The sequence below is a fragment of the Phoca vitulina genome, unplaced genomic scaffold (genome assembly GCF_004348235.1).
Source record: "Phoca vitulina isolate PV1807 unplaced genomic scaffold, GSC_HSeal_1.0 scaffold49, whole genome shotgun sequence".
NCBI classification, from domain to species: Eukaryota; Metazoa; Chordata; class Mammalia; order Carnivora; family Phocidae; genus Phoca; species Phoca vitulina.
The window spans coordinates 424127-449029 of NW_022589752.1; the positions used below are offsets into that span (position 1 = coordinate 424127).

The following is a 24903-nucleotide window of genomic DNA, read 5'->3' on the forward strand; positions in this document are numbered from 1 at the left end:
TGAAAATACAAAGATGTGGTACTTGCAACAGATGGAATTGAAAGTGCAGAGCCCCAAACTAGGTTTTGGATATTCCTCCTATAGCTCTCCCGATAAATATACCCAGGCAGTAAAAAACAGCACGTATGTCAAAAGACAAGCAGACTAACTCAGATTAAACTAGAATCTACTTGGGAAGCCATTGAGCTTGTAAATGTTCCAACAGTACATTTTGATCACCCTTTGAATCATGAGGATTGTGAATCTCACACATTCACCGAACTCAGATTGGGTTACACATCACCCAAGGATCCACTGTGGAGTGAGAAAAAGCATAAGGATATCAGATTTTCTTTGGTCCAAATATGTATATATATTATTACATAAGTATATAAACATATAATGCTGATGTAAGTATAATAGAATGATCTAGTCTTTCTCAAATGTTATAGCATTGTTCCTGGTCAAAGGACTAAAGCATCCATTATAAAGAGGATGTTAGCTGAAGTTTGACAGTTTTCTCATACTTAAAAGGAACTTAAGTTAGGTCATAGAAATAGAAATTTGTTATTCTCTAAATTTGACTTCAATGTCATGCAGTAGAGACAGATGACTAAAGAGAAGGTAGAAAATTCAGCTCTGTAAACCTCTAATATAGAAAAATTCATAATCTCGAAATTTGTGCAAGGAATCTAGTGAACAAGTGTTTCAACAAAAATAATTATCTGTCTTACTTAAACACCTTATAGATTTTATGAAGGCTAAGTAATAATATACTTTAAAACTGTTAAATTACCTATAAAAGCAAAGTATTCTAGAACTGTGAAACTTTTTTTTTTCTTTTGGCCTGGAATTGCAGGCTTAGCTTTTTGAAAAATCCACTGAATTCTACTATGGGAATTAGAAATGTACTCAAATAATCAGTAATTTAATCCAAACAAGATATTGCTTTTCCAAATTCAATTGTTATATCAACAGAACATCAAATTATCAAATAGTACATTGCTAGGCTACGTGCAAATAAATACACAGATTAAAAAGGTACTGAGAAGAACTAGCAGTGGTTCTGTTGCATAGAAAATATTGAATGCATTTTAACTTAAAAAAAAAAAATAGAGAGAGTGTTCCTGAAATTTTAGTTCTGTTTTTCTTTTCACAATGTCACAGATGACCCTGGAAGTATGTTGCATGAGATGTGGAAAGTCGGTATCCCTCAAGCTAAGTGTATCTTCCTCACAAGACGGGTCTATGTCTTTACATAAATCCTCTGTCTTCTAGAGTCTTTAATTCTATAGTACTATTGCCCCAGAGGTCTAGAAGGAATGACGTCATGTTCTTCACAAAATTAAGAAGAGGGTGGGAGAAGGAGATGTGTTGACAGAGATTTGAGTCGGAGTTCCACAGATGTAATTTGAAGAGACTTTGGCTCTAGAATGTCACTAATTCTCCATGGAGATTCTACAGCCAAAACCACTTAACTCTAAGCTTTTACAGAATACATAGCATCTTAAGCTCTCAAGAAGAAGTTTCCATTAGTGTTATTTTCAAACACACAGCTTTTTTCATTCCATTTTAAAAAGTTTGTCGTTTGTGGTTTGGCCCATCAGCAGTGATGAATGACCCTGAAAGACATCAGAAGTCCAGTCTGGTTTCAATAACCCTGAAGATATTGAATACATTCGAAGAGGATTCTTTTTTCCTTCCAAAAACCTTTTCTCAGTTCAATTTTTCTTCTACCCCTCATCTCATACAAAAGGTTCTTCAGATTTCCCTAACTCCACAAACTTGACCTCCTACATCCTCATTCTTGAGGTCATCCACTCTGCTCATCCCCACATCTCTGAAAGATGACCTCATAAATTCTTTGGTAATCTCTTATAATCCAAAGGATGACAACACTGGTTCTAATCAAGTACTTGACCTTCCTGCTGCCTCAAAGTATAGACACTCTATAATGTATTCTTGTCTTTGTGTCCATGTCCACACAATAGCAAACTAGCACTTTGAGGCATGGTTACTCCAGTGTATACATACATGCATGGGTGGTATCTCCTTCTCAGCCAAAATCGCACTGGCTCAATAAAACAACAAAAAGTAAAGTAAAACTCCAGAAAAGCAGAAGAAAACAGCAAATCTAAATATAGCTGAGTGCTCATCTCAGCTATTTTTAGCAGTTTTAGACATGATATAGAGAAAAATTTAATATAGATTGACTTCCTGGTAAAAAGACTTTCCAAGCCTCAATTAATTCCAGTCAGAAGATTGCATGTGTAATTTTGTTTGGTTATGAAAATAGTAAATATATTCATATTTTTGTCTGATATTAACACAAATAACTAATATTAATTATAACATGACCCACTTTAGAACAGTATCTTTCTATTTTATTGTTATGAAACGTACATATTAATTTTAAAGACTTCTTTCAGAATTTTTCAGACACACCTTTCAAAAAAGTGATGTGATCCAGTCTCATTAATTTAAATATCTAATGGCTAATGACTCTTAAACTTACATCTCCAATGCTGACTTCTCTTCTTAGATGTCAATGAATATCTCAAAATTGTCATGTGCAAATATACCTCTTGATTCTACCTCAACACCAGTCCACTCACATCTTAGTCTCCCTATCCAGTCTATCAGCAAGTCTTTATCAACTCAACCAAAAAAAAAGTACACTGAATTAGATCACTTTCTCATAATGTCCACTGCAACTGTCACAAAAACTAATTCTAACCATCGTCATTTCTTGCCTATGTTATTGTAATAATCTTCTTACTGATCTATCTGTTCTACTCTTGTTCCCACTGATTACTCAGCCCAGTAGTCAAAGTGATCTTTTAAAATATAACCAAAATTGGGGAGCCTGGGTGGCTCAGTCGTTAAACATCCAACTCTTGATCTCAGCTCAGGTCTTGATCTCAGGGTCCCAAGTTCAAGCTTCACGGATAGATAGATAGATAACCAAAATTCTATTCGCCCTACTTTAAAACCCTCCTATGGTTTCCTATTGCATGTCAATACAATCCAGACCCTCAATCCTTGTTCTTACCTTGTCTTATCTCTCCATTCTTCACCAGGCTTCAACCAAAGTGTTTCTCTGTTCCTTGAGCACACCAAATTCATTCCCACCTCAGGGTCTTTGCATCTCCTGGTTCTCTGCTTGAAATGCTTTCTTCCCCCAATCTTTGCTGAACAGGTATGTACTCTTCATTCAGGTCTCAGCCCAAATGCCAGCTCTTCAGAGGGGGACTTTCTGGGAAATGATCACCCAGCTTCCAGTATCCCAGTCACTCTCTCGTACCCCTATTTTATTTTCTTCCCAAAGGAAATTATCTCACTTTTTTAAACTTGTTTATCATCTGACTCCTGCATTAAAACAGCTAACTGTGACAAAGAGGAGCTTGTTTGCCTTGTTCATAGCTATATCCCTGAAGTACAGGGTAGCCAATAAGTCTAGAAACACAGGCAAATATATGGTCCATGTCATATTACATGTAATACATGACAAAATAATATTGAACATGTTTCCAGGATGTATGTAGATATTGAGTAAATATTTGGGTAATGGATGAATAAACCGGAACAGGAGTTATAAGACTCAGGTTTTAATTCTGGCTCTGCTGCTTACTAAGTTTATGACTTTATTTAAGCCACAAAATACACAGACTCAATATATTCAGTTGGAAGATAAAAATAAGGTGATATAATGTTATATTAAGTGAATCAAAAGATATAATGCATCAAAAGCACTTTTTAAACTAAAAAGTATAATACAGCTAAGAGGTATTAAAAGAATATGGTGTGGGAGTTGTTAAGCTTATTTAGCATTATTTTCGTATAAAGTTTGGGGCAGACAACCTTTTAACTTTTTTTTCAATTGAACATGTGCTGTCCCTCTTGGAATAATTCTTTGATGATTTCTAATGACAAACCTTATACAACTGTTTATGAATTTTAGACTATTGAAGTTTTTGTAGAAGCAGGTGGCAATTTTTTATATAGGTTAAAAGTGGAGCTTACAATTTCTTCTAATTGCACTCATTTACAATCATCAAATCTTGGGACTGTTACCTATTCACAGCTTCAATAATAAGAAAAAACACTTACCACTCCAGTGTGTTTCTTACAGGACTCAAAAGGAAGAGAACCTTCACCAGTTCGCCAGCTATCCTCACCAATCTCATCACTCAAGAGAAACTCATTCAGCTTTTGAACACTGCAAAAACCAACCAAACAAAAAAGGAGTTAAAAATAAAACCACCAACAATGAAGTTCTACCAAAATAAACAAGCATTTCCCTCACTCATTATCATGTTGAGCAAGCCACCTCTGAGAGTCATTTCTCAAGACCAACTGGGAATTCAGCTCCGAGGAACAAGCATCCTAACTAAATTGCCCAAGAATGATGGACTCCCAGGACCTGGGACTTTCAGTGCTAAAACTAGAATCGTCTCAGGAAAACCAGGAACAATTTGTCACCCCTTGAATGCAGCCAGATTTTTTTGCACTTTTTTTTTTTCCAATTATGTCTCTTGTCAAAGACAGTAGAGTTTTTTTCCAATTATGTCTCTTGTCAAATTCAAAGGAATTTGAAACAGAGTGGTTAAAAATAATAATGCCAATGAGGGAAGTACCCATTATTCTAATCTTACAAATGAGGGGAAATAAGTTATAGAGAAGCTACATAGCCTGCTTAAAAGCATTTAGCATATAACACACAGCTCTGGGGCCCATGACCATTCTGCTCTCTTGCTTAAGCACTATACACTACACATATTTTCTGAACCTGGCAAGAAGACGGGCCTCTACAGAGTTGCTGTTCGGTGTTGACAAAGGACCAACAGCATCAGCATCACCTGGAGCTTACCAGAGACTCTCAGGCCCCACCCAAAACCTACTAAGTCAAAATATTCATTTTCACAAGATCCAGAAATGCTTCATAAACACATTACCGTTTGAGAAGCCTGGCTCTAGAAGAGTGGTTTGCAAACAATCTTTATTATGGTCTCCTTGGGCAGGGCACAAGACTCCTTGGCCCACCTACCCCTCCTATTCTAACTTTTTCAAACCAATTATAGAATCAAGAGCAAAAAGAGAAAACCAAGGAAACAACAACATGATTTGAAAACATCCTCCTATAAATAGAATAATATGCTAAAGGAAGTTGCAAAAGAAATGCTCCTTTTAGCATCCTAGGATGCTGAAGGTGAACAAACTAGATTGGCTCATGCAGCATCAACCACAGGGGATATATTGCCTGTGGTAGGAAACTGGAAAATAAAGATTTGAAACAAAAAATTTCTTTATATTTTTTTTTTCATTTGAACTTATAGTCAAGTTAAGTGCCTCCAAAAAGGTCTGCAAAGCTTTTTGTGTGTGTGCATATGTGTTTGACAGACTAATAAAATGAAGAAAAGTAGTAACTTAGTCTCTTGCCTATTATCTTTAAGCCTGGTGGCCTCGCATGCCATAGAAACTGCTTCTTTTTATTGGAAACAGAAAGGTGAATAAATTCCGGCACTCTATTAGCTTCCAAACTGCATTTACAGAGAACTAAAAAAGATAATTGTTTAAGAAGAATTTTGGTTGAATAATACTTCATATATATATACTACATTTTATTTATTTATTTATTCATCCACTGATGGACATTTGGGTTGTTTCCACTTTTTGGCTACTGTGAATAATGCTGCTATGAGCCTGGGTGTACAAATATCTATCCAAGTTCCTGCCGCTTTGAATTTTTGGGGAGGGATATATCCAGAAGTGGAACAGCTGCATCAAATACTAATTCTACGTTGAATTTTTTGAGAAACCACCATACTGTTTTCAACAGCACCTGCACCAGGGTTCTGCAATTCTTGATACAATATAATAGAGTTATAACACGGATGAACCTTGAAGACATTATGCTAAGTAAATAAACCAGGCACAACCCCCCCCCACCCCAGCAAATAGCATATGAGTCTACCTACATGAGGTATCTAGAAGAGTCAAATTCATAGAGACTGAAAGTCAGTGGTGGTTTCCAGGGGCTGGTGGGACAGGCAATTGTTATTGTTTAATGAATATAGATTCTAATTTGAGGAGATGAAGAGGTTCCAGAATGGATTGTGGTGATGGTTGCATGGTTGCACAGCAATGTGCATGTACTTAATGTGACTGAACTATACACATAAAATGGCTTAAATGGCAAATTTTATGTTATGTATGTTTTACTGCTATTTAAAAAAGAATTTTAGACTCCTCAAAAAAAAAGAAAGAAAGAAAGAAAGAAAAGCTTCAGTTTGTGTACTTTCTTTGAGTCTTTGTCAGCAAATACTGACCATATAGACTGGAAAGCCAACATTAGAAATGCCTTATGAAATGGCCATTTATTTATCTTAAATGACAGGTATTCATTCTTTACTTTTTTAAATTTTATTTTATTATGTTATGTTAATCACCATACATTACATCATTAGTTTTTGATGTAGTGTTCCATGATTCATTGTTTGCATATAACACCCAGTGCTCCAAATTGAGGTATAATTGACATATATTAGTTTCAGGTGTACAACATAATGATTCAGTATTTGTATATATTGCAATCTGATCAGCACAATAAGTCTAGCTAACATTGTTACCATACAGAGTTAGAATTGTTTTTCTTGGAATAGGAATGTCTAAGATCTACCTCAAAAGTAGTAGTGAAAGATCTTCTTTACCTTTATAGATTTTAGTTGTCATTCTGTTCTTATATTTTGAAGAGTGGATTTTAAGGAACACAGCTTTGTCATTCTAAGGAATACCTTTTAAACAATCTCATACTATGTCTTTGCACACAAAGGGAAGTCCAGTGGTCAGGCTCTTTTGCCTTTCTAACTCTATATCTAGCTGCTCCTGGCACATATTACTCAATGAATGTTTGCTGAATAAGTCAAAGAAGGAATAAACCAATGATTCAGACATTTAAATAAAGTCAGTTGATTCAATTCTCCATTTCACTTTTCTAATACACACACAAATCTTACTGAAGCTTTTATGGAATTAATCAGCCCCATTCTTGCTAAACATCAGGAAGCAATGGTCTCTGAGCATAACTGGGGCATAGAGAGAACTTTTTTCCTCTCTATAACATCCCACTTTGGAACTCCAATTACAAGGACTATTGGAGGACCCCAAGATGAATACTTCCCTGAACCTCCTCTTCCTTTCCCTTCCCCTGCTCTCATCATTCTAGGCTGAGGGTCCCTGGCAGTGCTATTTTGTCATTTTTTGTTACTATCTCTCCCGTTACACTGTGAACTCCTTAAGAGCAAAGATTTTCATCTTCAGAATCTAGCCAATGTCAAAAATACAACATAGTAATTTCTCAAGAAATGTCTGGTGAATGAATAAATGGGTAATACAAAAAGCATTTCCAATTCATATGAGGTCCTTTCAGAAATCACTGAGGCAGAGCAATTATGGAAAATGCATGAATCCTGACCAAGGGTGAAGTAATTTCCACCATACTGCCAGGGTTATATATTAAAAATCCAAATCTGTTTATGCAGCATTCCTCTCCTTAAAATAACAAATGGCACCCCTTTGCCTTCTGCATCCTTAGCATCATTTCCAGGCTGCTCAGGATTTTACTCTCCAGCTTCATCCCCTTCCACTTTCCACATCAGAACCTGTCACCAATTACACTGAACTATGTTTAGTCCCCTAAATGTACCAAGATCTCTCACCTACTTACTCACCCTTTCCCCCGTGAATACATTGCTCTCTCCATTTGAAAATGGTTTCCCTTTTTCTTCAACTGACCCAGTCCTACCTATTCTTTAAGATCTTATGAAGGAGCCACTAACTCTTTTAAATCTTCACTGACCAAACTGCCGCCTTCTCACTCGATGAACTTCAGTGACCCTCATATATGGGCCCATGGTATTCTGTGTAGAGCTCTGTAAATAACTTAACACACCATATTGTACTTAGTTTCCCCTCCTGGTCTCTCCAACTAGACTGCAGGTTCCCTGTGGATTTCATTCTACCTTTCATCTTTGCAATTCTTAATACTTTGTAATGTACCCAAAGTATTAACAAGTAAATGTAGACCCACAGAAGATATCTCTCTGAAGTACAGAATGGAGATTAATAAAATGGGAGTAAATTAGTAAAATGGAAATTGGTAAAGTATCTAAAATACTTAGGCAATGTGCCAGGCCCTGTTCATATACTATCTCATTTAATTGTTTCAATCACCATAAGCAGGAGCTATTATTGTGCTCATTTAATAAGTGAGGAAGCTGAGCTATAGAGACACAAAATGACATGCTGGAGGTTGAACAATGAGTACTGTAAGGCCGTACTAGGATTTGACAGCAGATGTATTTGATACCAACCAATTTCCTAGCCTGCCTCCACCATCTTTTTGGTCAGTGTTTTACTAATTTCTCGTGTGTTTGGATAATTCATACCAGTCTTTAAGGTTTTAGCTACACATGTTATTTTTTCACTTTTCAAGTTTCACTTTGGGTGTTTAGATAAAGCTTGAGTACCTTGGACAGGCGCTATTATGTTAATTGGGAATAAGTGACTCTGTTGCTGGCAATTATGTGCTTTTCTTGTAAGAACTATAACATTTTGTAAACAGGGACCAGAGGTTGAAGTACTCATGCTCTATGATAAATATCAATAACAATTTATTTGATCAAAGGTAACTGTCCTGGACTAGCCAAGCATACATTCCTTTGGGAGGTATATAAGAGAAAGGATAAAAAGTTATTTTCCAACAGAGCAAAGGATTGGTTTTACACATTTTACTCTTGGCAAATAACATCTTTGGACATAGATATTGCATTATACATCAAATACCAGAAAACTTCACTGAAATTATTTGTATAAGAATAGAACATATCAACTTATATCCTCCTCCAGAAAAGCAAAAACACATATATTATTTCCTTACAAATAAAGCAAAGTGGAAAAATGAGGCAAGCATCTTGGAAAATCACTCTTACTCTGTATTTTAATATTTTAGATAATAGTGACTTTTCCTACTTCTCCTCATTTCGTGACTCCGTTTTTGCAAATGTAGACTGGAATACGATATCATAAAATGTCCAGAAAACTCAAACGGTGTGGAATGTACGGTTGTAAGGAGATAACCTGAATCATATCTGCCTCTTTCTTCCCTTTTATTATGTATACCTGGGGTCCTGCCCATTGAGCACCATGAAGACCATTTTGGCTAACAAACTAAACATTTTTAAAAGAAAGTATAGAATTTTCATGTAGGAAATAATTTTACATAGCATGGAATTTTCCTACATTAGAGAAGTTTGTAAGTCTCTTACAGGCACGTGTAACGCAAGTTTGGGAGTATGTTGCACCCTCTTCTAGCCCACCAAATCTCTGAAGCAAAGAACTTATGACTTCCACGGTCCTGAAGAAGAGGTTTCAAAATCAGCTCACCAAAGTCTCCGATTATAAACAGGCTGCTCAGCTTGTTGTGGGCCAACTGGCATCAAAGACCTGCCATGGGTTCCCAGGCACAGAAGAAAATGCCAAACCCAGTCAATACTGGGAAAAAGCTCATTTGGGTTCCTAGAACTAGCACACGGTGGGGAAAAGGCTTGGCTCCTCTGTTGACCAGTCATCTCTGTAGGACCCACAAATCAACCACTGAGACTCATTTTAGAGAAGCAAGTCTTTATAAGCTGATTCTATTCAGCCTATGGCTTAGGAAATCGGGAGCTGAGCCCTGAAAACAGACTGGTCTTTATCAAACTGGCAAATGCCTTTCCCTGGAATGTAAACAAAAAAGAGTGCTATGCAGAAATATACAGTGAATATTATCCACTCTCAACTTCACCAGCATTTATTGCAGCAGGATTGTATACTATGGAGTGGGAGGGCACGCCTAGGTTTTTTGGTGGTTTTTTTTTTTTTCTGTTTTTTTTCTTTTTCACATAAATTCTTTAAGTCCTTTTGATGCTTGGTAACCCCCTGATTTCAGAGAAGTTATTTGTTATAAGTCATCAACTAAATGTTTTTTATCCCCACTTGAGATACAAAGTCAAATTCCAATTAAAAATGAAACCATGAGAGGGACAGCTATGAAATGGAGAAAATGAAACTAAGGACCAAAATAGCAGACTTTGGCCATTCATCAATTTTATTGTTTGAAGTAGCTTCCCTTCCAGAGCACTGCCTAATTTGGAAGTGGCGCTACGAAAATCAGTCCGTGTTCTGTACAACTGTTTCTAGAGGCAGAACAGGAAGAAAAGCAAAGGAGGCAGACGAGGCCAGAGAGTCTGACCCTTAAACTCTGACAGCTCCAGAATTGGTTACCCGTGACATAACCTACAGAACAGGACTAAAATCATTTTGTGATACTATTATAACCAATCAGAACTCCCGTTTATAGTTAAGATAATGCACATGCATCTTCCCGTTGTTTGGGACTGAGCCATTGTTAAACCAGTATAAATAATTGTCCAAAACTGAAGATTCTGGAATTTTAAATGTCAAATACTAGTTTTCTTCATAATACATAGCCATGGGGAAAACTATCTCATTTTAAAAGACCTTACAAGAAAAATTAATTAATTAATTAAAAAAAACAAAAGCCCTTACAAAAAAATATTCAACCTTGCTATCAGTGGCAACACCAGGCTTCCTGTATTTAAGGCCTCTGTTTTCCAGTTTTCCTTAGTATTGTAACATCTTGACATTTCTTTCAAAGGCCAGCTGTGATAATGACTGCTTATGAAACATGCTGGGTTTTTATGAAGTTTATGAGATCTTATAACATAAGCGAAATACTACTTGAAGACTTCTCTGTTCATGATAGAGCATCAGACACAGTAGACTGTGGCACATGCAGCATTATATAATATAGTGTAATAAAGTTTGGTAGCATACTTATTTATATAACACAAGAAAAGTGGTGGGAAAATGGTCATTATCATATCACATCTACTTTTATTGTTGTGCATTGCAGGAAACTATAAGTCTGAGACAAAGTATACACTGGTTAAAAAAAACGAGAGAAGCATATTTAAAATGAGCAAAATGTGGAGGGGTTTTGCAAAGTCTTTCCATTGGCAGAAGCCATGACCCTTACTTAAATTTTTTCCCGGTTAAATTAAAATTAAAACAGTAAATATGTGTTGATGGGAACATTGCCCATCACTATAACTGCAAAGATAAACTGAACAGCTTTACTGGAAAATATTATGGCCATTTTCATTTAAAAAATATTAAAAATGGGGGAGACTGGGTGGCTCAGTCATTAAGTGTCCGACTCTTGGTTTCAGCTCATGTCGTGATCTTGCAGTCATGGGATCAAGCCCCACATAGGGCTCTGCACTCAGTGCAGAGTCTGTTTCAGATTCTCTCTCCCTCTCCCTCTCTCAAATAAATAAATAAAATCTTTAAAAAATTTTTTTAAATGTGTACAATTTTTGACCTACCACTCTTTAAAAGCAACATAGCAATATTCATTAAGAACCTTAAAAATGAATCATGGAACACTACATCAAAAACTAATGATGTAATGTATGGTGATTAACATAACATAATAAAATTTAAAAAAAAAAGAGGTAATCCCAGGAGAAAAAAAAAAAGAACCTTAAAAATGTGCGTACCATTCATACAATTGAACACCAAAGAAACCCCAAATAATCTAGTTAAGAAATGGGCAGAAGACATGAATAGACATTTCACCACAGAAAACCTACAGATGGCCAAACAGACACATGAAAAGATGCTCAACATCACTAATCATCAAGGAAATGTGAATCAAAACTACCATGCGATATCACCTTATACCTGTCAGAATGGCTAAGATCAAAAACACAAGAAACAACAAGTGTTGGCCAGGATGTGGAGAAAAAGGAATCTTCATACACTGTTGGTAGAAATGCAAACTGGTGCAGCCATTGTGGAAGACAGTATGGAGGTTCCTCAAAAAATTAAAAATAGAACTACCCTACAGTCCAGTAATCCCACTACTGGGTATTTACCCAAAGAATGCAAAAACACTAATTCGAAAAGATATATGTGCCCCTATGTTTATTGCAGCATTATTTATAATAGCCAAATGATGGAAACAACCCAAGTATCCATCAACAGATGAATCGATAAAGAAGATAAAGATACACACACACACACACACACACACACACACACACACACACACACTAGAATATTACTCAGCCATAGAAAAGAATGAAATCTTGCCATCTGCAACAACATGGTTGGAGCTAGAGAGTATAATGCTAAGTGAAATAAATCAGTCACAGAAAGAGAAATACCATATAATTTCGCTCACATGTGGAAATTAAGAAACAAAACAAACGAACAAATGGGGAAATAAGAGACAAACCAAGAAACACTCAACTCTAGAAAACAAACTGATAGTTACCTGAGGGGAGATGGGTGGGGGGGATAGATGAGATAGGTGAAAGAAGTTAAGAGTACACTTATCTTGATTAGCACTGAGTAATATATGGAATTGTTGGATCATTGTATTTTATACCTGAAACTAATATAACACTGTATGTTAACTATAATTGAGTTAAAATAAAAAACTTAATAAAATTTTTAAAATGTGGATACTGTTAGAACTAGTATCCCTACTTCCAGAAATCTGTTTTAAGAAAATAATCAGAGAAAAGTTTAAAGATATAAAAGGATGTTTATATCAATGTTATTTATGTTGGGTAGAAAGTAGAAAAACTCTAAGTGCCCAATAAGGAGGGAATCATTAAATTAACTTACAGTACTTCAAAACTATGGACTATTGCATAACCAATAAACATCCTGATCTTAATGAGGGGAAAAAATATAAACAAAAAGTGAAATAAGGAGTCAAAAGCTACATAAACTCAAAATTTTTATTTCAGAATAATAGTTATTTTCATTTCAAAATAATTGTAAAAGACTGAAAAGTAGCATATTAAAATTTTAACAATGGTTATCTTGGGCAGTGATTTGAATGTTCTCTTTTATACTTTTTCAAATTGACTACCACCAGCATATATTATTTCTATAATCAAGCAAAGAATTCCAGACATTCCAGGGCATACCTTATGATGGCTTTGACTGCAAATCTGACCACTGTGGAGAGCAGGAACAGCGGGGTGACCAGGATATGAAAGAGAGACAGGGAAGCAAAGGCCTCTGCAGGTTTTAGATTGTTCCCACTAGCATACGCATGGGTCACGAATGTCTGCACAAAGAGAAAAGTTCTTTAGAGCAAGCTGGAGAAAATTTCACAAATGCTTACATTCAATTTTACAAACCTAACCTATTTCGCTATGCCATTATGTCCATCCCAACTCTGAAAACAATTACTTCACCCAAATTACTCCCTAACAAAAAGACTTCTTATTGATAGTCCTTAATGGTTTACATACCATCCTAGTAGTGAACTTGTGAGAAGGGCAGAGCAGATTCTATTTACAGATTAGGAAATGGACTTCTGTCAAATTACTGAGTAGGGGGATAACTGTGAAGTGAACCCAGAGTTCTTAACAACCAATCAGGTTCTTTCTAACCAATACTAAATTTTCTAAGAGAAAAAGATGTTCCATTGTTTTAGGGTCCCTATTGTGGATCTTTACTAAATTTGCCAACATTAGTGTTCGATGCAGACTTATTTATGTTTCTAAATGTAATCCTAGTTTGTCATTTTAGTTTGAAATGTAATGTACTTTTCTGGTTGTTGATCTAACACTATATTGATGTAAGAATGTCTGGGAACCAGGTCATGAAGATTACAACAGTTAGTTCTCAACTACTACTCATTTTGCTCCCCAGGGCACACTTGGCAATGTCTGGGGAGTGCTAGTGACATCTAATAGGTAGAAGCCAGGGAGGCTGCTTCACATCCTCATGCAGAGAAAAGGCCCTACCAACACAGAATTATCTGGGCCAAAAAGTCTATAGTGTCACCGTGGAGAAACCCTGGATTAGGACTATTAAAATGGGGACTGCAAGAGAAAACTGGCAGAAGTGAAGTAATATATATTACCACCCACACATTCTTGCTCATAAATCATTTCTAAACACTGACTTAGTTCCATTTCTAAAAGCAAGAGAAAGTTTCTTACAGCAAGAACAGCTGCTATGGGAATTGCTGCGTTCATGAAGACTGTGGAAAGAAATCAAATACATTAGGTTCATTGAACTGTGAAACATTTTCAGTAACTTTAATTAATCATCTATTATTACTTTAACTTCCCTTAAAGACAGAGAGGACCGAGTGCATTAAATAACATTTTATCCGGAGTCCACCAACATTGCTCTGTTGGTATTTCCTTGTTTAAAGTCGTATGAGTTCCCCCATATTAGTCTGAATCCAAAAATATTTTTTTTAAACAGGGTTTTTTTTTTTTTTTAAGATTTTAGTTATTTATTTTAGAGTGAGAGAGCGTGAGAGAGAGAGAGAGTGAGCATGAGCGGTGTGAGGAGTAGAGGGAGAAGCAGACTCCCTGCTAAGCAGGGATCCCAATGCGGGGCTCAATCCCAGGACTCTGGGATCATGACCGGAGCCGAAGGCAGACGCTCAATCGACTGAGCCACCCAGGAGCCCCAGAAAATACTATTTCTTATGAAAAAATTATTTTTTATGAACTGTTATAAACTGCAAAATTCAGATGAAATATTCCTTTAATGATACAAATAATTAGAATCCAACCAAATGTGCCTTCTTGAGAGTATTTATTTCCAGTCTATATTTCACTTGGTCCACCAAGCTAACTTAAATATATGAAAACTGAGTTATTATGCAGCATAAAAACAAGAATTTGACATCACTTCAAGTTCTCCTTCCAAAAGTGATATTTATTTTCAATTATAGGCCTTTTGCTTAACAAAATAACTCCATTTCTTAAACCCTCTGCTTGTTTGAACGTCTCTTCAGGAACATATTGCACTTGGGGTGAGCATGATATGTATAGCTGAAACAAGGAAAACTCATTTTTTAGGCTAAAATGCTAGCATTTGGAGGTCATAGTAAAATTAAAAAGCCAAGTTGATGATTTGTAGTTATATTTTTCATAAACCATAGAATTCTAGGGACTGAGGAGTAAAAGAGTAAGTGAATTGGTAACAGAGTGAAAGCTAGAACCTGATTTTTTTGACAGGCAGGAGTGAATCCATCCAAAAATCAACATCAGTCCTCATGACCACTGTACACAAAACCACATTGTGCTTTTGCAGGTCCAGATGTGGCTCGGTTATCAAATCTGAATTCTTGTACAAGACTGAGAATCCAAACACCGCCCTGAGGTTCATAACAGCACAGATGAGGAGCTACGTTTTTGCCTCCATCTTCTTTCTCTGGCTATTGTCACCCTGTTCTTTAAGTGTTTTTCTTTCTTTTCCCCTCATCAATATTAATCATTCATTTCATAGTCCACTCCTTTGAATAGGTAATATCCCCTTGATGAGGAAGACCAAGAATAACTGCTATTTGATTGAAAACCATTTATACAGCAATCTGCACCAGGTACATGTAGTAAGTACTTTTCCTATCCCATTACAAAGATGAGAACGAGAAGCTTCAGGTCACACAGCTGGGATTCAAACCAATGCAGTCAGGCCTCTCAGACTGCTCGCCACCACCTTGCTCTGCATTAACATGTCACAAGCATTGAGGTATGATAAGAGTGCTTTACATACATTCTCACATTTAATGACCATAACTACCCTATACAATAATGAGGAAGCAGCTTAAGAAGGATAACATGCAAGATTCCAAACTAGGAAGTGATAGAGCTTGGATTTAAATCCAGATCTTTCTGGTCTCAAACTGTATGTTCTTGGGGTGCCTGGGTGTCTCAGTCGGTTAAGCGTCTGCCTTCAGCTCAGGTCATGATCCCGGGGTCCTGGGATTGAGCCCCACGTCAGGCTCCCTGCTCAGTGGGGAGTCTGCTTCTCTTTCCCTCTGCCCCTCCCCCTGCTTGTGCTCTCTCTCCCTCTCTCTCTCTCAAATAAATAAATAAATAAATAATTTTTTTAAAAGCTGTATGTTCTTTTCACTTCTCCATATAAGACTGTCAAAGTGAAGAGAAAAAAAAATACAGTACTGTCTTTTTGCCTTTTACCAATGGATTAAATCCATAAATAGCACAAGACCATTTAGCAACAGAAACTAGGAAATTAATAGAATTTCTCTTCCCCCTAGATATTATCTCAACTGGCAAGAACACTGATTCATAAAAGCAGAGATGAATCTTCCGTTCTACTAGTAAGTGTCCTGTTTAACTTTGCTTTTCAATATTTTCAGATACCACTGATTGAGCACTTTTATGTTTCAGGTACTTTTCTAAACACTTTACACACATTATCTTATTTAATTCCCGAAGACACTCCTAATACTTCCCAGCCTCCTGATGAGAAAACTGAAACTCCTCCAAATACTAACCAAGGCTGTAGAGCTGACAAGTTGCTGAGACAGGATATCATTTCAGGTCAGCTTACCCTCTAAGACTCAGTAGTAACCACTCTGTTATACAGCTGACTTTTTCCTTTCATTATTTTTTATTTTCTTCTGGTGGTCTACAAATACTATTTATAAAATTTATATATATTAATATATTATAATATTTTAAATATATATATATTTTTAAAGTAGGTTCCATGCCCAGCATGGAGTCCAGTGCAATGCTTGAACTCACGACCCTGAAATTAAGACCTGAGCTGAGATCAAGGGTCAGACACTTAACCGACTGAACCACCCAGGTGCCCTTATTTATAAAATATTTTTAACAGTTACTGAACAGTGTCACATTCACTGCCTCATTTGATTCTCACAATATACCTGTGATAATGATTTATTATTATTACACTAATTTTTAGATGAGGAAACTGACGGATGGAGGTTAGAGGGCACGAAACCATTTGCCAGGTGCTTTATATGAGATAATGAGTCCGAAGCACTTGACATCATGCCTGGAATAGAATCAACAATCCAATCAACATTTGTATCATTCATTATTTTAATCTTTACTACAGTCCTACATGGTAGACATTATTATCACCTCATGTTACAGATGAAGAAATTGGGGCTTGGAGGATACAAGTAACTTGGTCAAAGTCACACTGCCAAAAAGGGGCAGAGCTGGGATTTATAGCCAGCTCTACACAACTCCCATAGTTCAAGCTCTTAATCACTAAGAACACTGTACATAACCATATCATAAATCTTACAAGTGGTCCAACTGGGAATTTTACACCATTGACTCAAGAATTCCTGCTGCCTATCATAAACACATGACTCTGTATTTTTACCTTCATGATTTCTCATTTTTCTCCCTTATTATGGCCTCCTCTGTCCTCTCCTCTTTTGTATCTGACTTTCAAAAACCAACCCAAATTTCATGTCTGTAGACAGACAAACTGGATTAACAACACACCTCTGCCATTTAGTAGGTGGATGATTTAAGGGAAGTTCAAGTTACTTAAGCTCTCTCTCCACCTCAGTCTTTTAATATCTAAAATGGAATTAATAGTAGAATCTAAATCATTGAGATGTTGGGAGGATTAAACGGGATGATATGTGTAAAGCCACTTATGGCAATAATTGGCTGAGTATCTCAATATATTTTTATTGTCATTATTTCTGGCAGCATCCATCCTTCTCATGAGTATTTCAGTCCACTGCAGAGAGAAATATACATTCCTCTGTCAGGGTCACCAGATTATAGTACTATTACAGAAACAAGTGGATATCAATCATTCCATCTTCTAGCATTTTGACACCATATTAGCAGTGGTGCAGAACTGGAAGATAAACCTCCTTCCCATTTCATTTCTAATGCATCAGGCATCAGGGCTAGAATAAATGAGCTATACAAACCAAATATTTTCTCTAAATCTATTTAACAAACAAGTAATTATAATCTCTAAGAACCAAAGTAGTTTAGAATTCAAGAGGAAACAATATATTAACCTCCAGAATTTTAATTTGTTCAGTCTTGGGAACAATAGAGATAAGCAAAACTGACACACGAACCAAATCAAATGTTAGTGGGAGTAGTGTGGCCAAGTCTCTAAGAATTGTACTAACATAAACTTAATTATTCTTGAGAGTACTCAGTGTCACTCTGAGGGAAAAACAACAATTTTTTTAACAATTGCTTTATAAAAATTAGAATTGAAGATATAAGTGCTCCATATTTAAAAGTTCTTGAAAATGTATTGGAAAAGAGGGTTGAATGTGAATGAAACTTGACTTCTTTCACTCAGAAGTGTTGACATTTCTTCTTCTCAATTTTCAAAATTGCATTTTAAGTATTGTCTTCAAGAAAATATAATATCATAAGCTCCCAGAGAGACAGGTAGACAACTACAGATAACTTTTGAGGATCTTTGGGGATAAGAAGGTCAATAATACTATAGTCAGATCAACTTAAGTAAACAAATTTTTACTGAAAACCCACTATTCATCCCAGTGGTAATTGATGTGATAGTTTCAATTACAGGTACTATGCTCATCACCATCCCCATTTTACAGATGAAGAAACCAAGGATTTCAGATGCAAAGTAACATGACAAAAGCACACATCTTAAAAGGAAAAAAATTTATGTCTACCTGACTCTAAGCCTACACTAACCCTGCTCTTTAATTTAAATTTAAATAGGCTCATGTGGCTAATGGCTATTGGGCAGCACATATGTAGAAAATGAATGGGCTTCCTCAGATGAGTAGAATGTTTCAGGGATCACAACCTAAAGTGAATAGGCCACATGTTTTTTTGGTGGTCCTTAGAGCAATGGCAACTTACTGGAGAGTGATGTATAAAGTGCAAAGGTTTTGAGACTGGATAGTTCTTTCATTCTTGTTTCTTCTACACTTTTGCAAAAGATGTGCTCCCAGGCATATAACTTCAGAAGTTTGATGCCTTTCAATATTTCATTTGTTTTCTTCAGTCTCTCAGTAGAATAATCCTATAAAACAAAAATAAAAAAACAATGCACGCTGCATCCAAGTGAATCAAAGAGGCAGGACTATATATATAACAGACAGGGATGGACCAGACCTTGATTTCTGCCTGGCCCTGCCACTGATTGTGGCTTTGAGATCCTTTGGGGGTGGGGAGAGGGGGGGAGGGGGGAAGAAGGCAAACTCTCTGTGTTTCCACCTCCAACTCTAAAATGAAGAGTTGAATGAAATGGCCTCAAATATCTTTCCACCTAAAAACTCTCATGCTTCTGTTGCTTTAGGTTAAATAAAAGCAGTTTCTTAAAGTTTCACAATTTCCTTAAATAATGTCTGCAGATAGTGTGTATAGACATTTAGGGAAATGATACAGAGATTTCCAGTGGCTCCTCCTAACATCTAACTCATTTTATTCTCTCCTCAGCACTATCACTCGTAATTAGAAGAGAAAACAATGACTGTAAGAAAAGTCAGTTTGCTTCTTATTTGGGAATGTGAGGGTTGTTATATGTTCACATTGCGTGTGTTCATATTGTGTCTTCAGAATACACTTACTGAAACCAAGGCTATTACCTTTAACTTCAAGAGATTTCTATATACTTCTTCATACGCTCTTGTTTAAGGCCTAAATTAGATTTACTCATTACTAAGAATTTGGATTAACTGTAAAAAGATTTTTACAAAAGCCACAATTTACTCAACTGCTACAAATTCCACCACCACCAAGTATTAGAATATCAGTAAGGTACATTATGATCTATGAACTATCAAAAGGAGCAGGGCAAGTGGCCAAAAGGCAGAGAGGAGGAAGCAAAAGTAGCAAATGGCTTGTGTTTTACTCATCTTCTGGTCTCGGTCTTAGATGCCTATCAAATGATTGTTGCATGAGTAAATGAATACAGTATGGCGAGCTCAATGAAAGACATGTTTGAGGATAGTCATGTCTCCACTTTGTGCCCCTCTTCCTCACCTCTCTGTATTCACGTCCTGAAGTAAAGAGGGGTAGATGGCTCAGACAAAAAATAATGAGTAGCCTCACCTGGAGCAGCAGAAAAACAAGTGATGGAAACCACCTGCATGACAGGCAACTTGCTTGTCACAGCAGAAACCGACTTGGGGAACAATTTCATCAGTGGCAGCATCCCTACATTTTATGCCTGATTTACAGACATCCTTGCTCATATTTAATCAAACTTTATTTCTAAACATGCTGTCAACAATTTTATTATTTGCAAATATTTCTTTAAAAGAAGCCAATTCTTGGGACACCTGGGTGGCTCAGTCGGTTAAGCGGCTGCCTTCGGCCTGGGTCATGATCCCAGGGCCCTGGGATCAAGTCCCACATCGGGCTCCTTGCTCAGCAGGGAGCCTCCTTCTCCCTCTCTCTCCCTCTCCTTGTGTTCTCTCTGTCAAATAAATAAAATCTTTAAAATAAATAAATAAATAAAAGAAGCCAATTCTTACTCAAAAAAAAATGATTTCATGGTACGCTGAAGCCAGAAAGGTTAATAATTGGGCTTTTTCTTGCTTGCCAAGTTGACCATGAACATATTCAGCCAGAAGAGCTACCACTAAAATTCTTGAGTATAACTCCATAGATCATCACATGGTTTGATTCAACTTGAGGGAAATTTAACTTCAGAAGCAACAAACCTGATGCTTTCTTTGTTCTTTGATCCATGTATCCCATGTCAATAATTAACATCCAATGGGCTCAAATACACTTAGGTATATTCTCTAGACAAGTGATCTAGAAGAAGATCCAACGCCTCATCACCTCACGGCACTTAAAAACATCAGGAATTGTACCTCCAGTATTTTGAGTCTAAGATCATCAAATCATACGTTTCAAATCCACTTTTAAATAGTGGTTTTTTTGCAACACAGAAAATACACATTTGCTGCCTAAGATTTGAAATGAAATATGATAATTTCCAAATTATTCTGAGTGGTATGTATTCATTTCCCATTATTTTAAAAATAAAACAGCTTACTAGATTTTTCCTAATCAAGTTTCCAAAAGATGTGAACTTACCAGAGTGCTTTTCTGAGCCTCTGCCAACTTTGTAGCGATGAAGTACTGAATTGGCGCAAGGAGTACAATGACGGCTGCACCAACCAATGCGCTTGATCCAAGTAAATTATAGAGCAGAATCACTCCCATTATGATCTAGAAAGGAAAACATACGGAAAAGGGAAAATGAACAGGGGTGTGGGGACCACTCAATGAGAGGAAATATATTTTGGTGGAAATGTACTACTTCTTCATTAGTAATTGATTAATAAATACATTTATTTGGAAGTCAACTCAGTGAAGAACAGTTGGGTTTTCCTATGTTTTACTTGGGGAAGGCTAAGTAGTAGGAATTTATTTTTAGTCTGATGATCCGTACAACAGGTGTCAAGCCAATTTACTGCATGAGGCTACAGACTGGTCCCCCGAAGCTTCTGACCTTCTAAGACAGTCTTCACATTTTTAAAAGGACATGAAATTTTTCTTGAAAATGTTATCGCCCACTGTAACTGACATTCCATATTGTCATGGAATTCTACTAGCTTTTCCAGTCAGGAAGGATGGAAAGCAGGAGGCAGCACCATAATGTAAGTGAGCGCTGGATGGTTGTTTGCAGGCTAAAGGAATAATCTGAGCTCCTCACATCCTCAATGACCCCAGAAGTCACTTGACAACAAGAAGGCTTAGCTTAACTAAAGCTGTGAGGAAGCTAAAGTTGGTGGTACTCCATCACACCTCACTTCCCTTTTAAGTTTATTTCCCCAAACCCAGGGCTGAACCACATAAGCCAACCCTCTCTGGTTTGTCACTTTCTTCTTCTTCCTTTAAAAACTTAGGATTTGACCCCGGAATCTTCTCTCCCTACTTTTTTTCCTCCAGTAGCTCAGTTTATCATGGCTAAAAATGTCAGCTAATGAACTATATCCATGTAGTTAAAGCATTTAATCTTTGTGTGTTTGCCAATGATAACAGCTTAACAGTGGCCTTCTGGAGGCAAGTGCACATATTTACTGCCTACCCAATTAGGCTTTTGAGGGACTCCAATCAAAATGAAAGTTTCCTTAACGTCACTCATGATGCAGTCATTCAGAGGCAGCCTGGGATTTTTGGTACATTTTAAATTATATCACGTAGGCAGCCACCTACTTGACCTGTATATAAGTACATATTGATAAAATGAGACCAAGCATATTTTAAATCTTTCCTTGTGCTATGCACTGTGCATGATACACACTTTTATTTGACTTGGATTTCCATTTAAAACTAAAAAGGCAAACACATTTTAAAACTACCATATATTCTGTATTATTGTATGCATTTTAATAAACGTGGCACACAGGGACAAAGGTGACAGACTGGATCGAATAAGATCTACAGTTTAAGCTCTATCTATAGGATACAAACTTGAGGTAACTAAAAATATTCAACATCACACAGAAGAAAGAACTGAAAACATTTCTTTTGCTATTTTTACCCAATTAGGGGGGAAAAAACTGCATCTTTGCTAAAATGGTATTCTCCATAAAAAAAAAATAGCTAAATTGCCATCCAGCTTGTTAGTGTTCCTACCACCTAATAAAGTTTGACATTTTATAATACATCAGCTATTGAAACTATGGGATGGATTACAGCAATTGTTCTACTTTAGAAATGCTATAAGAGAGTCTGTTAAAATGAAAGGGGTCAAGCCCTGGCTCTGTGACTTGACTGAATTTGGTCAATAACGGTAACAACTAACAAATACTGGATGCCCATGAAATGCTAAGCATTATGCTGAATGTGCTACACATATTAACTTACTTAGTCTTGACAATTCCAACAATTCTACGAGGCAGATACTATTATCATTCCCATTTTAAAGTTGAGGAAACGAATGTTTTGAGGATTTAAACACTCGTGCAAACAGGGTAGAGCAGATATTTGAACCTAAGCAGAATTCCAAACCCCACTTTCTTAACCTATGTCAGAGCATTTCTGGGACTCCGCTTTCTTCTCTATAAAAACAGTATAATATCAGCATATTCAAAAAGTTTGCCCTTTACTGAGCTAAATACCTTATACTCCTTTTGTTTTGTTTCCTCTGCAAATGAGAATATTACTTATATTGATCTACCTGAACAGGCATTGCCCATAGATTGGGACACAGGAACAAGAACCACATGAGTTGATTGGTTTCAATGGCAACCAAGTTATTGATCTGTCCCAGGGTCATCTCACCCATGGATAAATTAGATGTAGACAGCCTAAGGATTTTATTGTAGATCATGGCCTGCAAAAAATAAAAACAAAAAAAGTACTTGAAGCTCTAAACTTAATCAACACTGTTTATTCACTTTTATTGAAAAGATAACATTTTAAATTTTCCTGGAGAAAAAGGGGGGAAAAAACCTAGAATGCCATCTTCTTAAGTCAACCACTATCTTCATTTTAGCATACTTTCGGTCCTCAATTACATACAAACTTATTTTCTTGTGATATAATCAAAATGCATATTCAATTTCAAACATAAGCCCTAGAACAAACTGAAACAGAGATAAATAAAAGAAAGTTTTCAAAAGTTTTCTTTCTTTCTTTCTTTTTTTTCAGTAGGCTCCACACCCAGCGTGGAGCCCATCCCAGGGCTTGAACTCACGACCCTGAGATCAAGACCTCAGCTGAGGTTAAAGAGTCAGATGCTTAATCGACTGAGCCACTCAGGTGCCCCAAAAGTTTTCTTACTATTACAAAAGGTTTTAAAAATTCAGTGGGTTTACTAATTAGCTCTGTTTTTTTTAATTAAACAGCTTCTAGAAGTGTTGGAGTTGTAGTATCAAAGTAAAAACAGAATGAAAAATAAAATTGACTCCACTACCCTTCTATCATCCGATGGTATATAGGCATTTTCAAAAAACAAAGATCATTCTAAGCTTGTACATACCAGCAGAGCTCCACGGAGGTTAATGCCAGTCTCTATGGTTACATAGTAGGAAGCTTGCAAAAATGTCCTTTGCAGGATAAGGGCCAAGAAAAGAAGAACTGCTAGTACATAAGCATTTTCAAGAAATTCCTTTGATGAAAGGGTTTCTGAAATCTTGTCCCAAAAGAAAAAGACATAAATTAAAACTGGTCTTTTCATATGCCAGTGTACAGTTCACATCTATTAAATGATACATGATTTTTAAATATAAAAACTCAGTGTCTTTATAACAGCAGTGAAATGAGCCACAACAAGGCAATTTTGGCCTTTCTTCATCATGTCCACAGATACAGATTCAAACTAGTTCAATGCATAAAATCCCAAATTGATCATTAAGATTGCTGGAAATGCCTGATTGTAGAAAAAAGGTACATTTTAATTTTTAAAAAATTTGAGCGTATTTTCCGCAAAGATATATTATTCCATCTTGAGAAGTAGTAACTGAAGATCGAAGCTAATTTAGACTGTAATTTAGAAGTAGAAACCACAATACTGATAGTTGGTCAGGAAGACCACTGAAACAGAAATACAATTTCTATAGCTTTGCTAATTTAAAATAATTCTATATAGTTGACTTAATCTAATTTTCATTTATCTTAATTTATATTAACAAAATAAATTATAAATTATAAACTATGTAATGTGGCTATTGATGTTGACACTTCCAGTGACAAAACACAACTTATGAAATTGAGTAGGAATATGACTGAAGTCATCATAAGGACATACAAAACTGATTGCTTTTTGTTTATAACAATAGTATGTGATAACTTGTTGGTTAGAAGTGAGGGAAAGGTAACACTCAAATAACTAAATCATGTCAATCTGGGAAATCTTCATTTTTTATGGTTTAAATCCATCAAATTCTATTTCTGGTCCCTTCCTCTTCTTCCATGGGGTTGCACAGAAACATGTAAGTTCTGTTCCTTCTCAGAAAAACGTGTGGTTAATACGTGTAAGGGACAGGGATGATAGAAAAATTCTATGTGGAAGGTATGGACTGTAATCAGACTAATAGGGACAAAACAT

The 24903-nt window shown here is 36.3% G+C and overlaps 1 protein-coding gene across 6 annotated transcripts in view; it reads right to left on the minus strand.

Moving 5' to 3' along the window:
• Positions 1-24903, minus strand: part of ABCC9 (ATP binding cassette subfamily C member 9) — a 137286-nt gene that overhangs the window by 84806 nt on the left and 27577 nt on the right. For all 6 annotated transcript variants that reach the window (XM_032432708.1, XM_032432710.1, XM_032432709.1 and 3 more), the window contains exons 10-16: positions 23836-23988; positions 23032-23187; positions 20940-21074; positions 18750-18912; positions 14070-14110; positions 13044-13186; positions 4090-4198 (exon numbers count right to left, since the gene is read on the minus strand). In XM_032432708.1, the coding sequence (XP_032288599.1) occupies positions 4090-4198; positions 13044-13186; positions 14070-14110; positions 18750-18912; positions 20940-21074; positions 23032-23187; positions 23836-23988 (900 nt within the window). The remainder of the gene's footprint in view (positions 1-4089; positions 4199-13043; positions 13187-14069; positions 14111-18749; positions 18913-20939; positions 21075-23031; positions 23188-23835; positions 23989-24903) is intronic.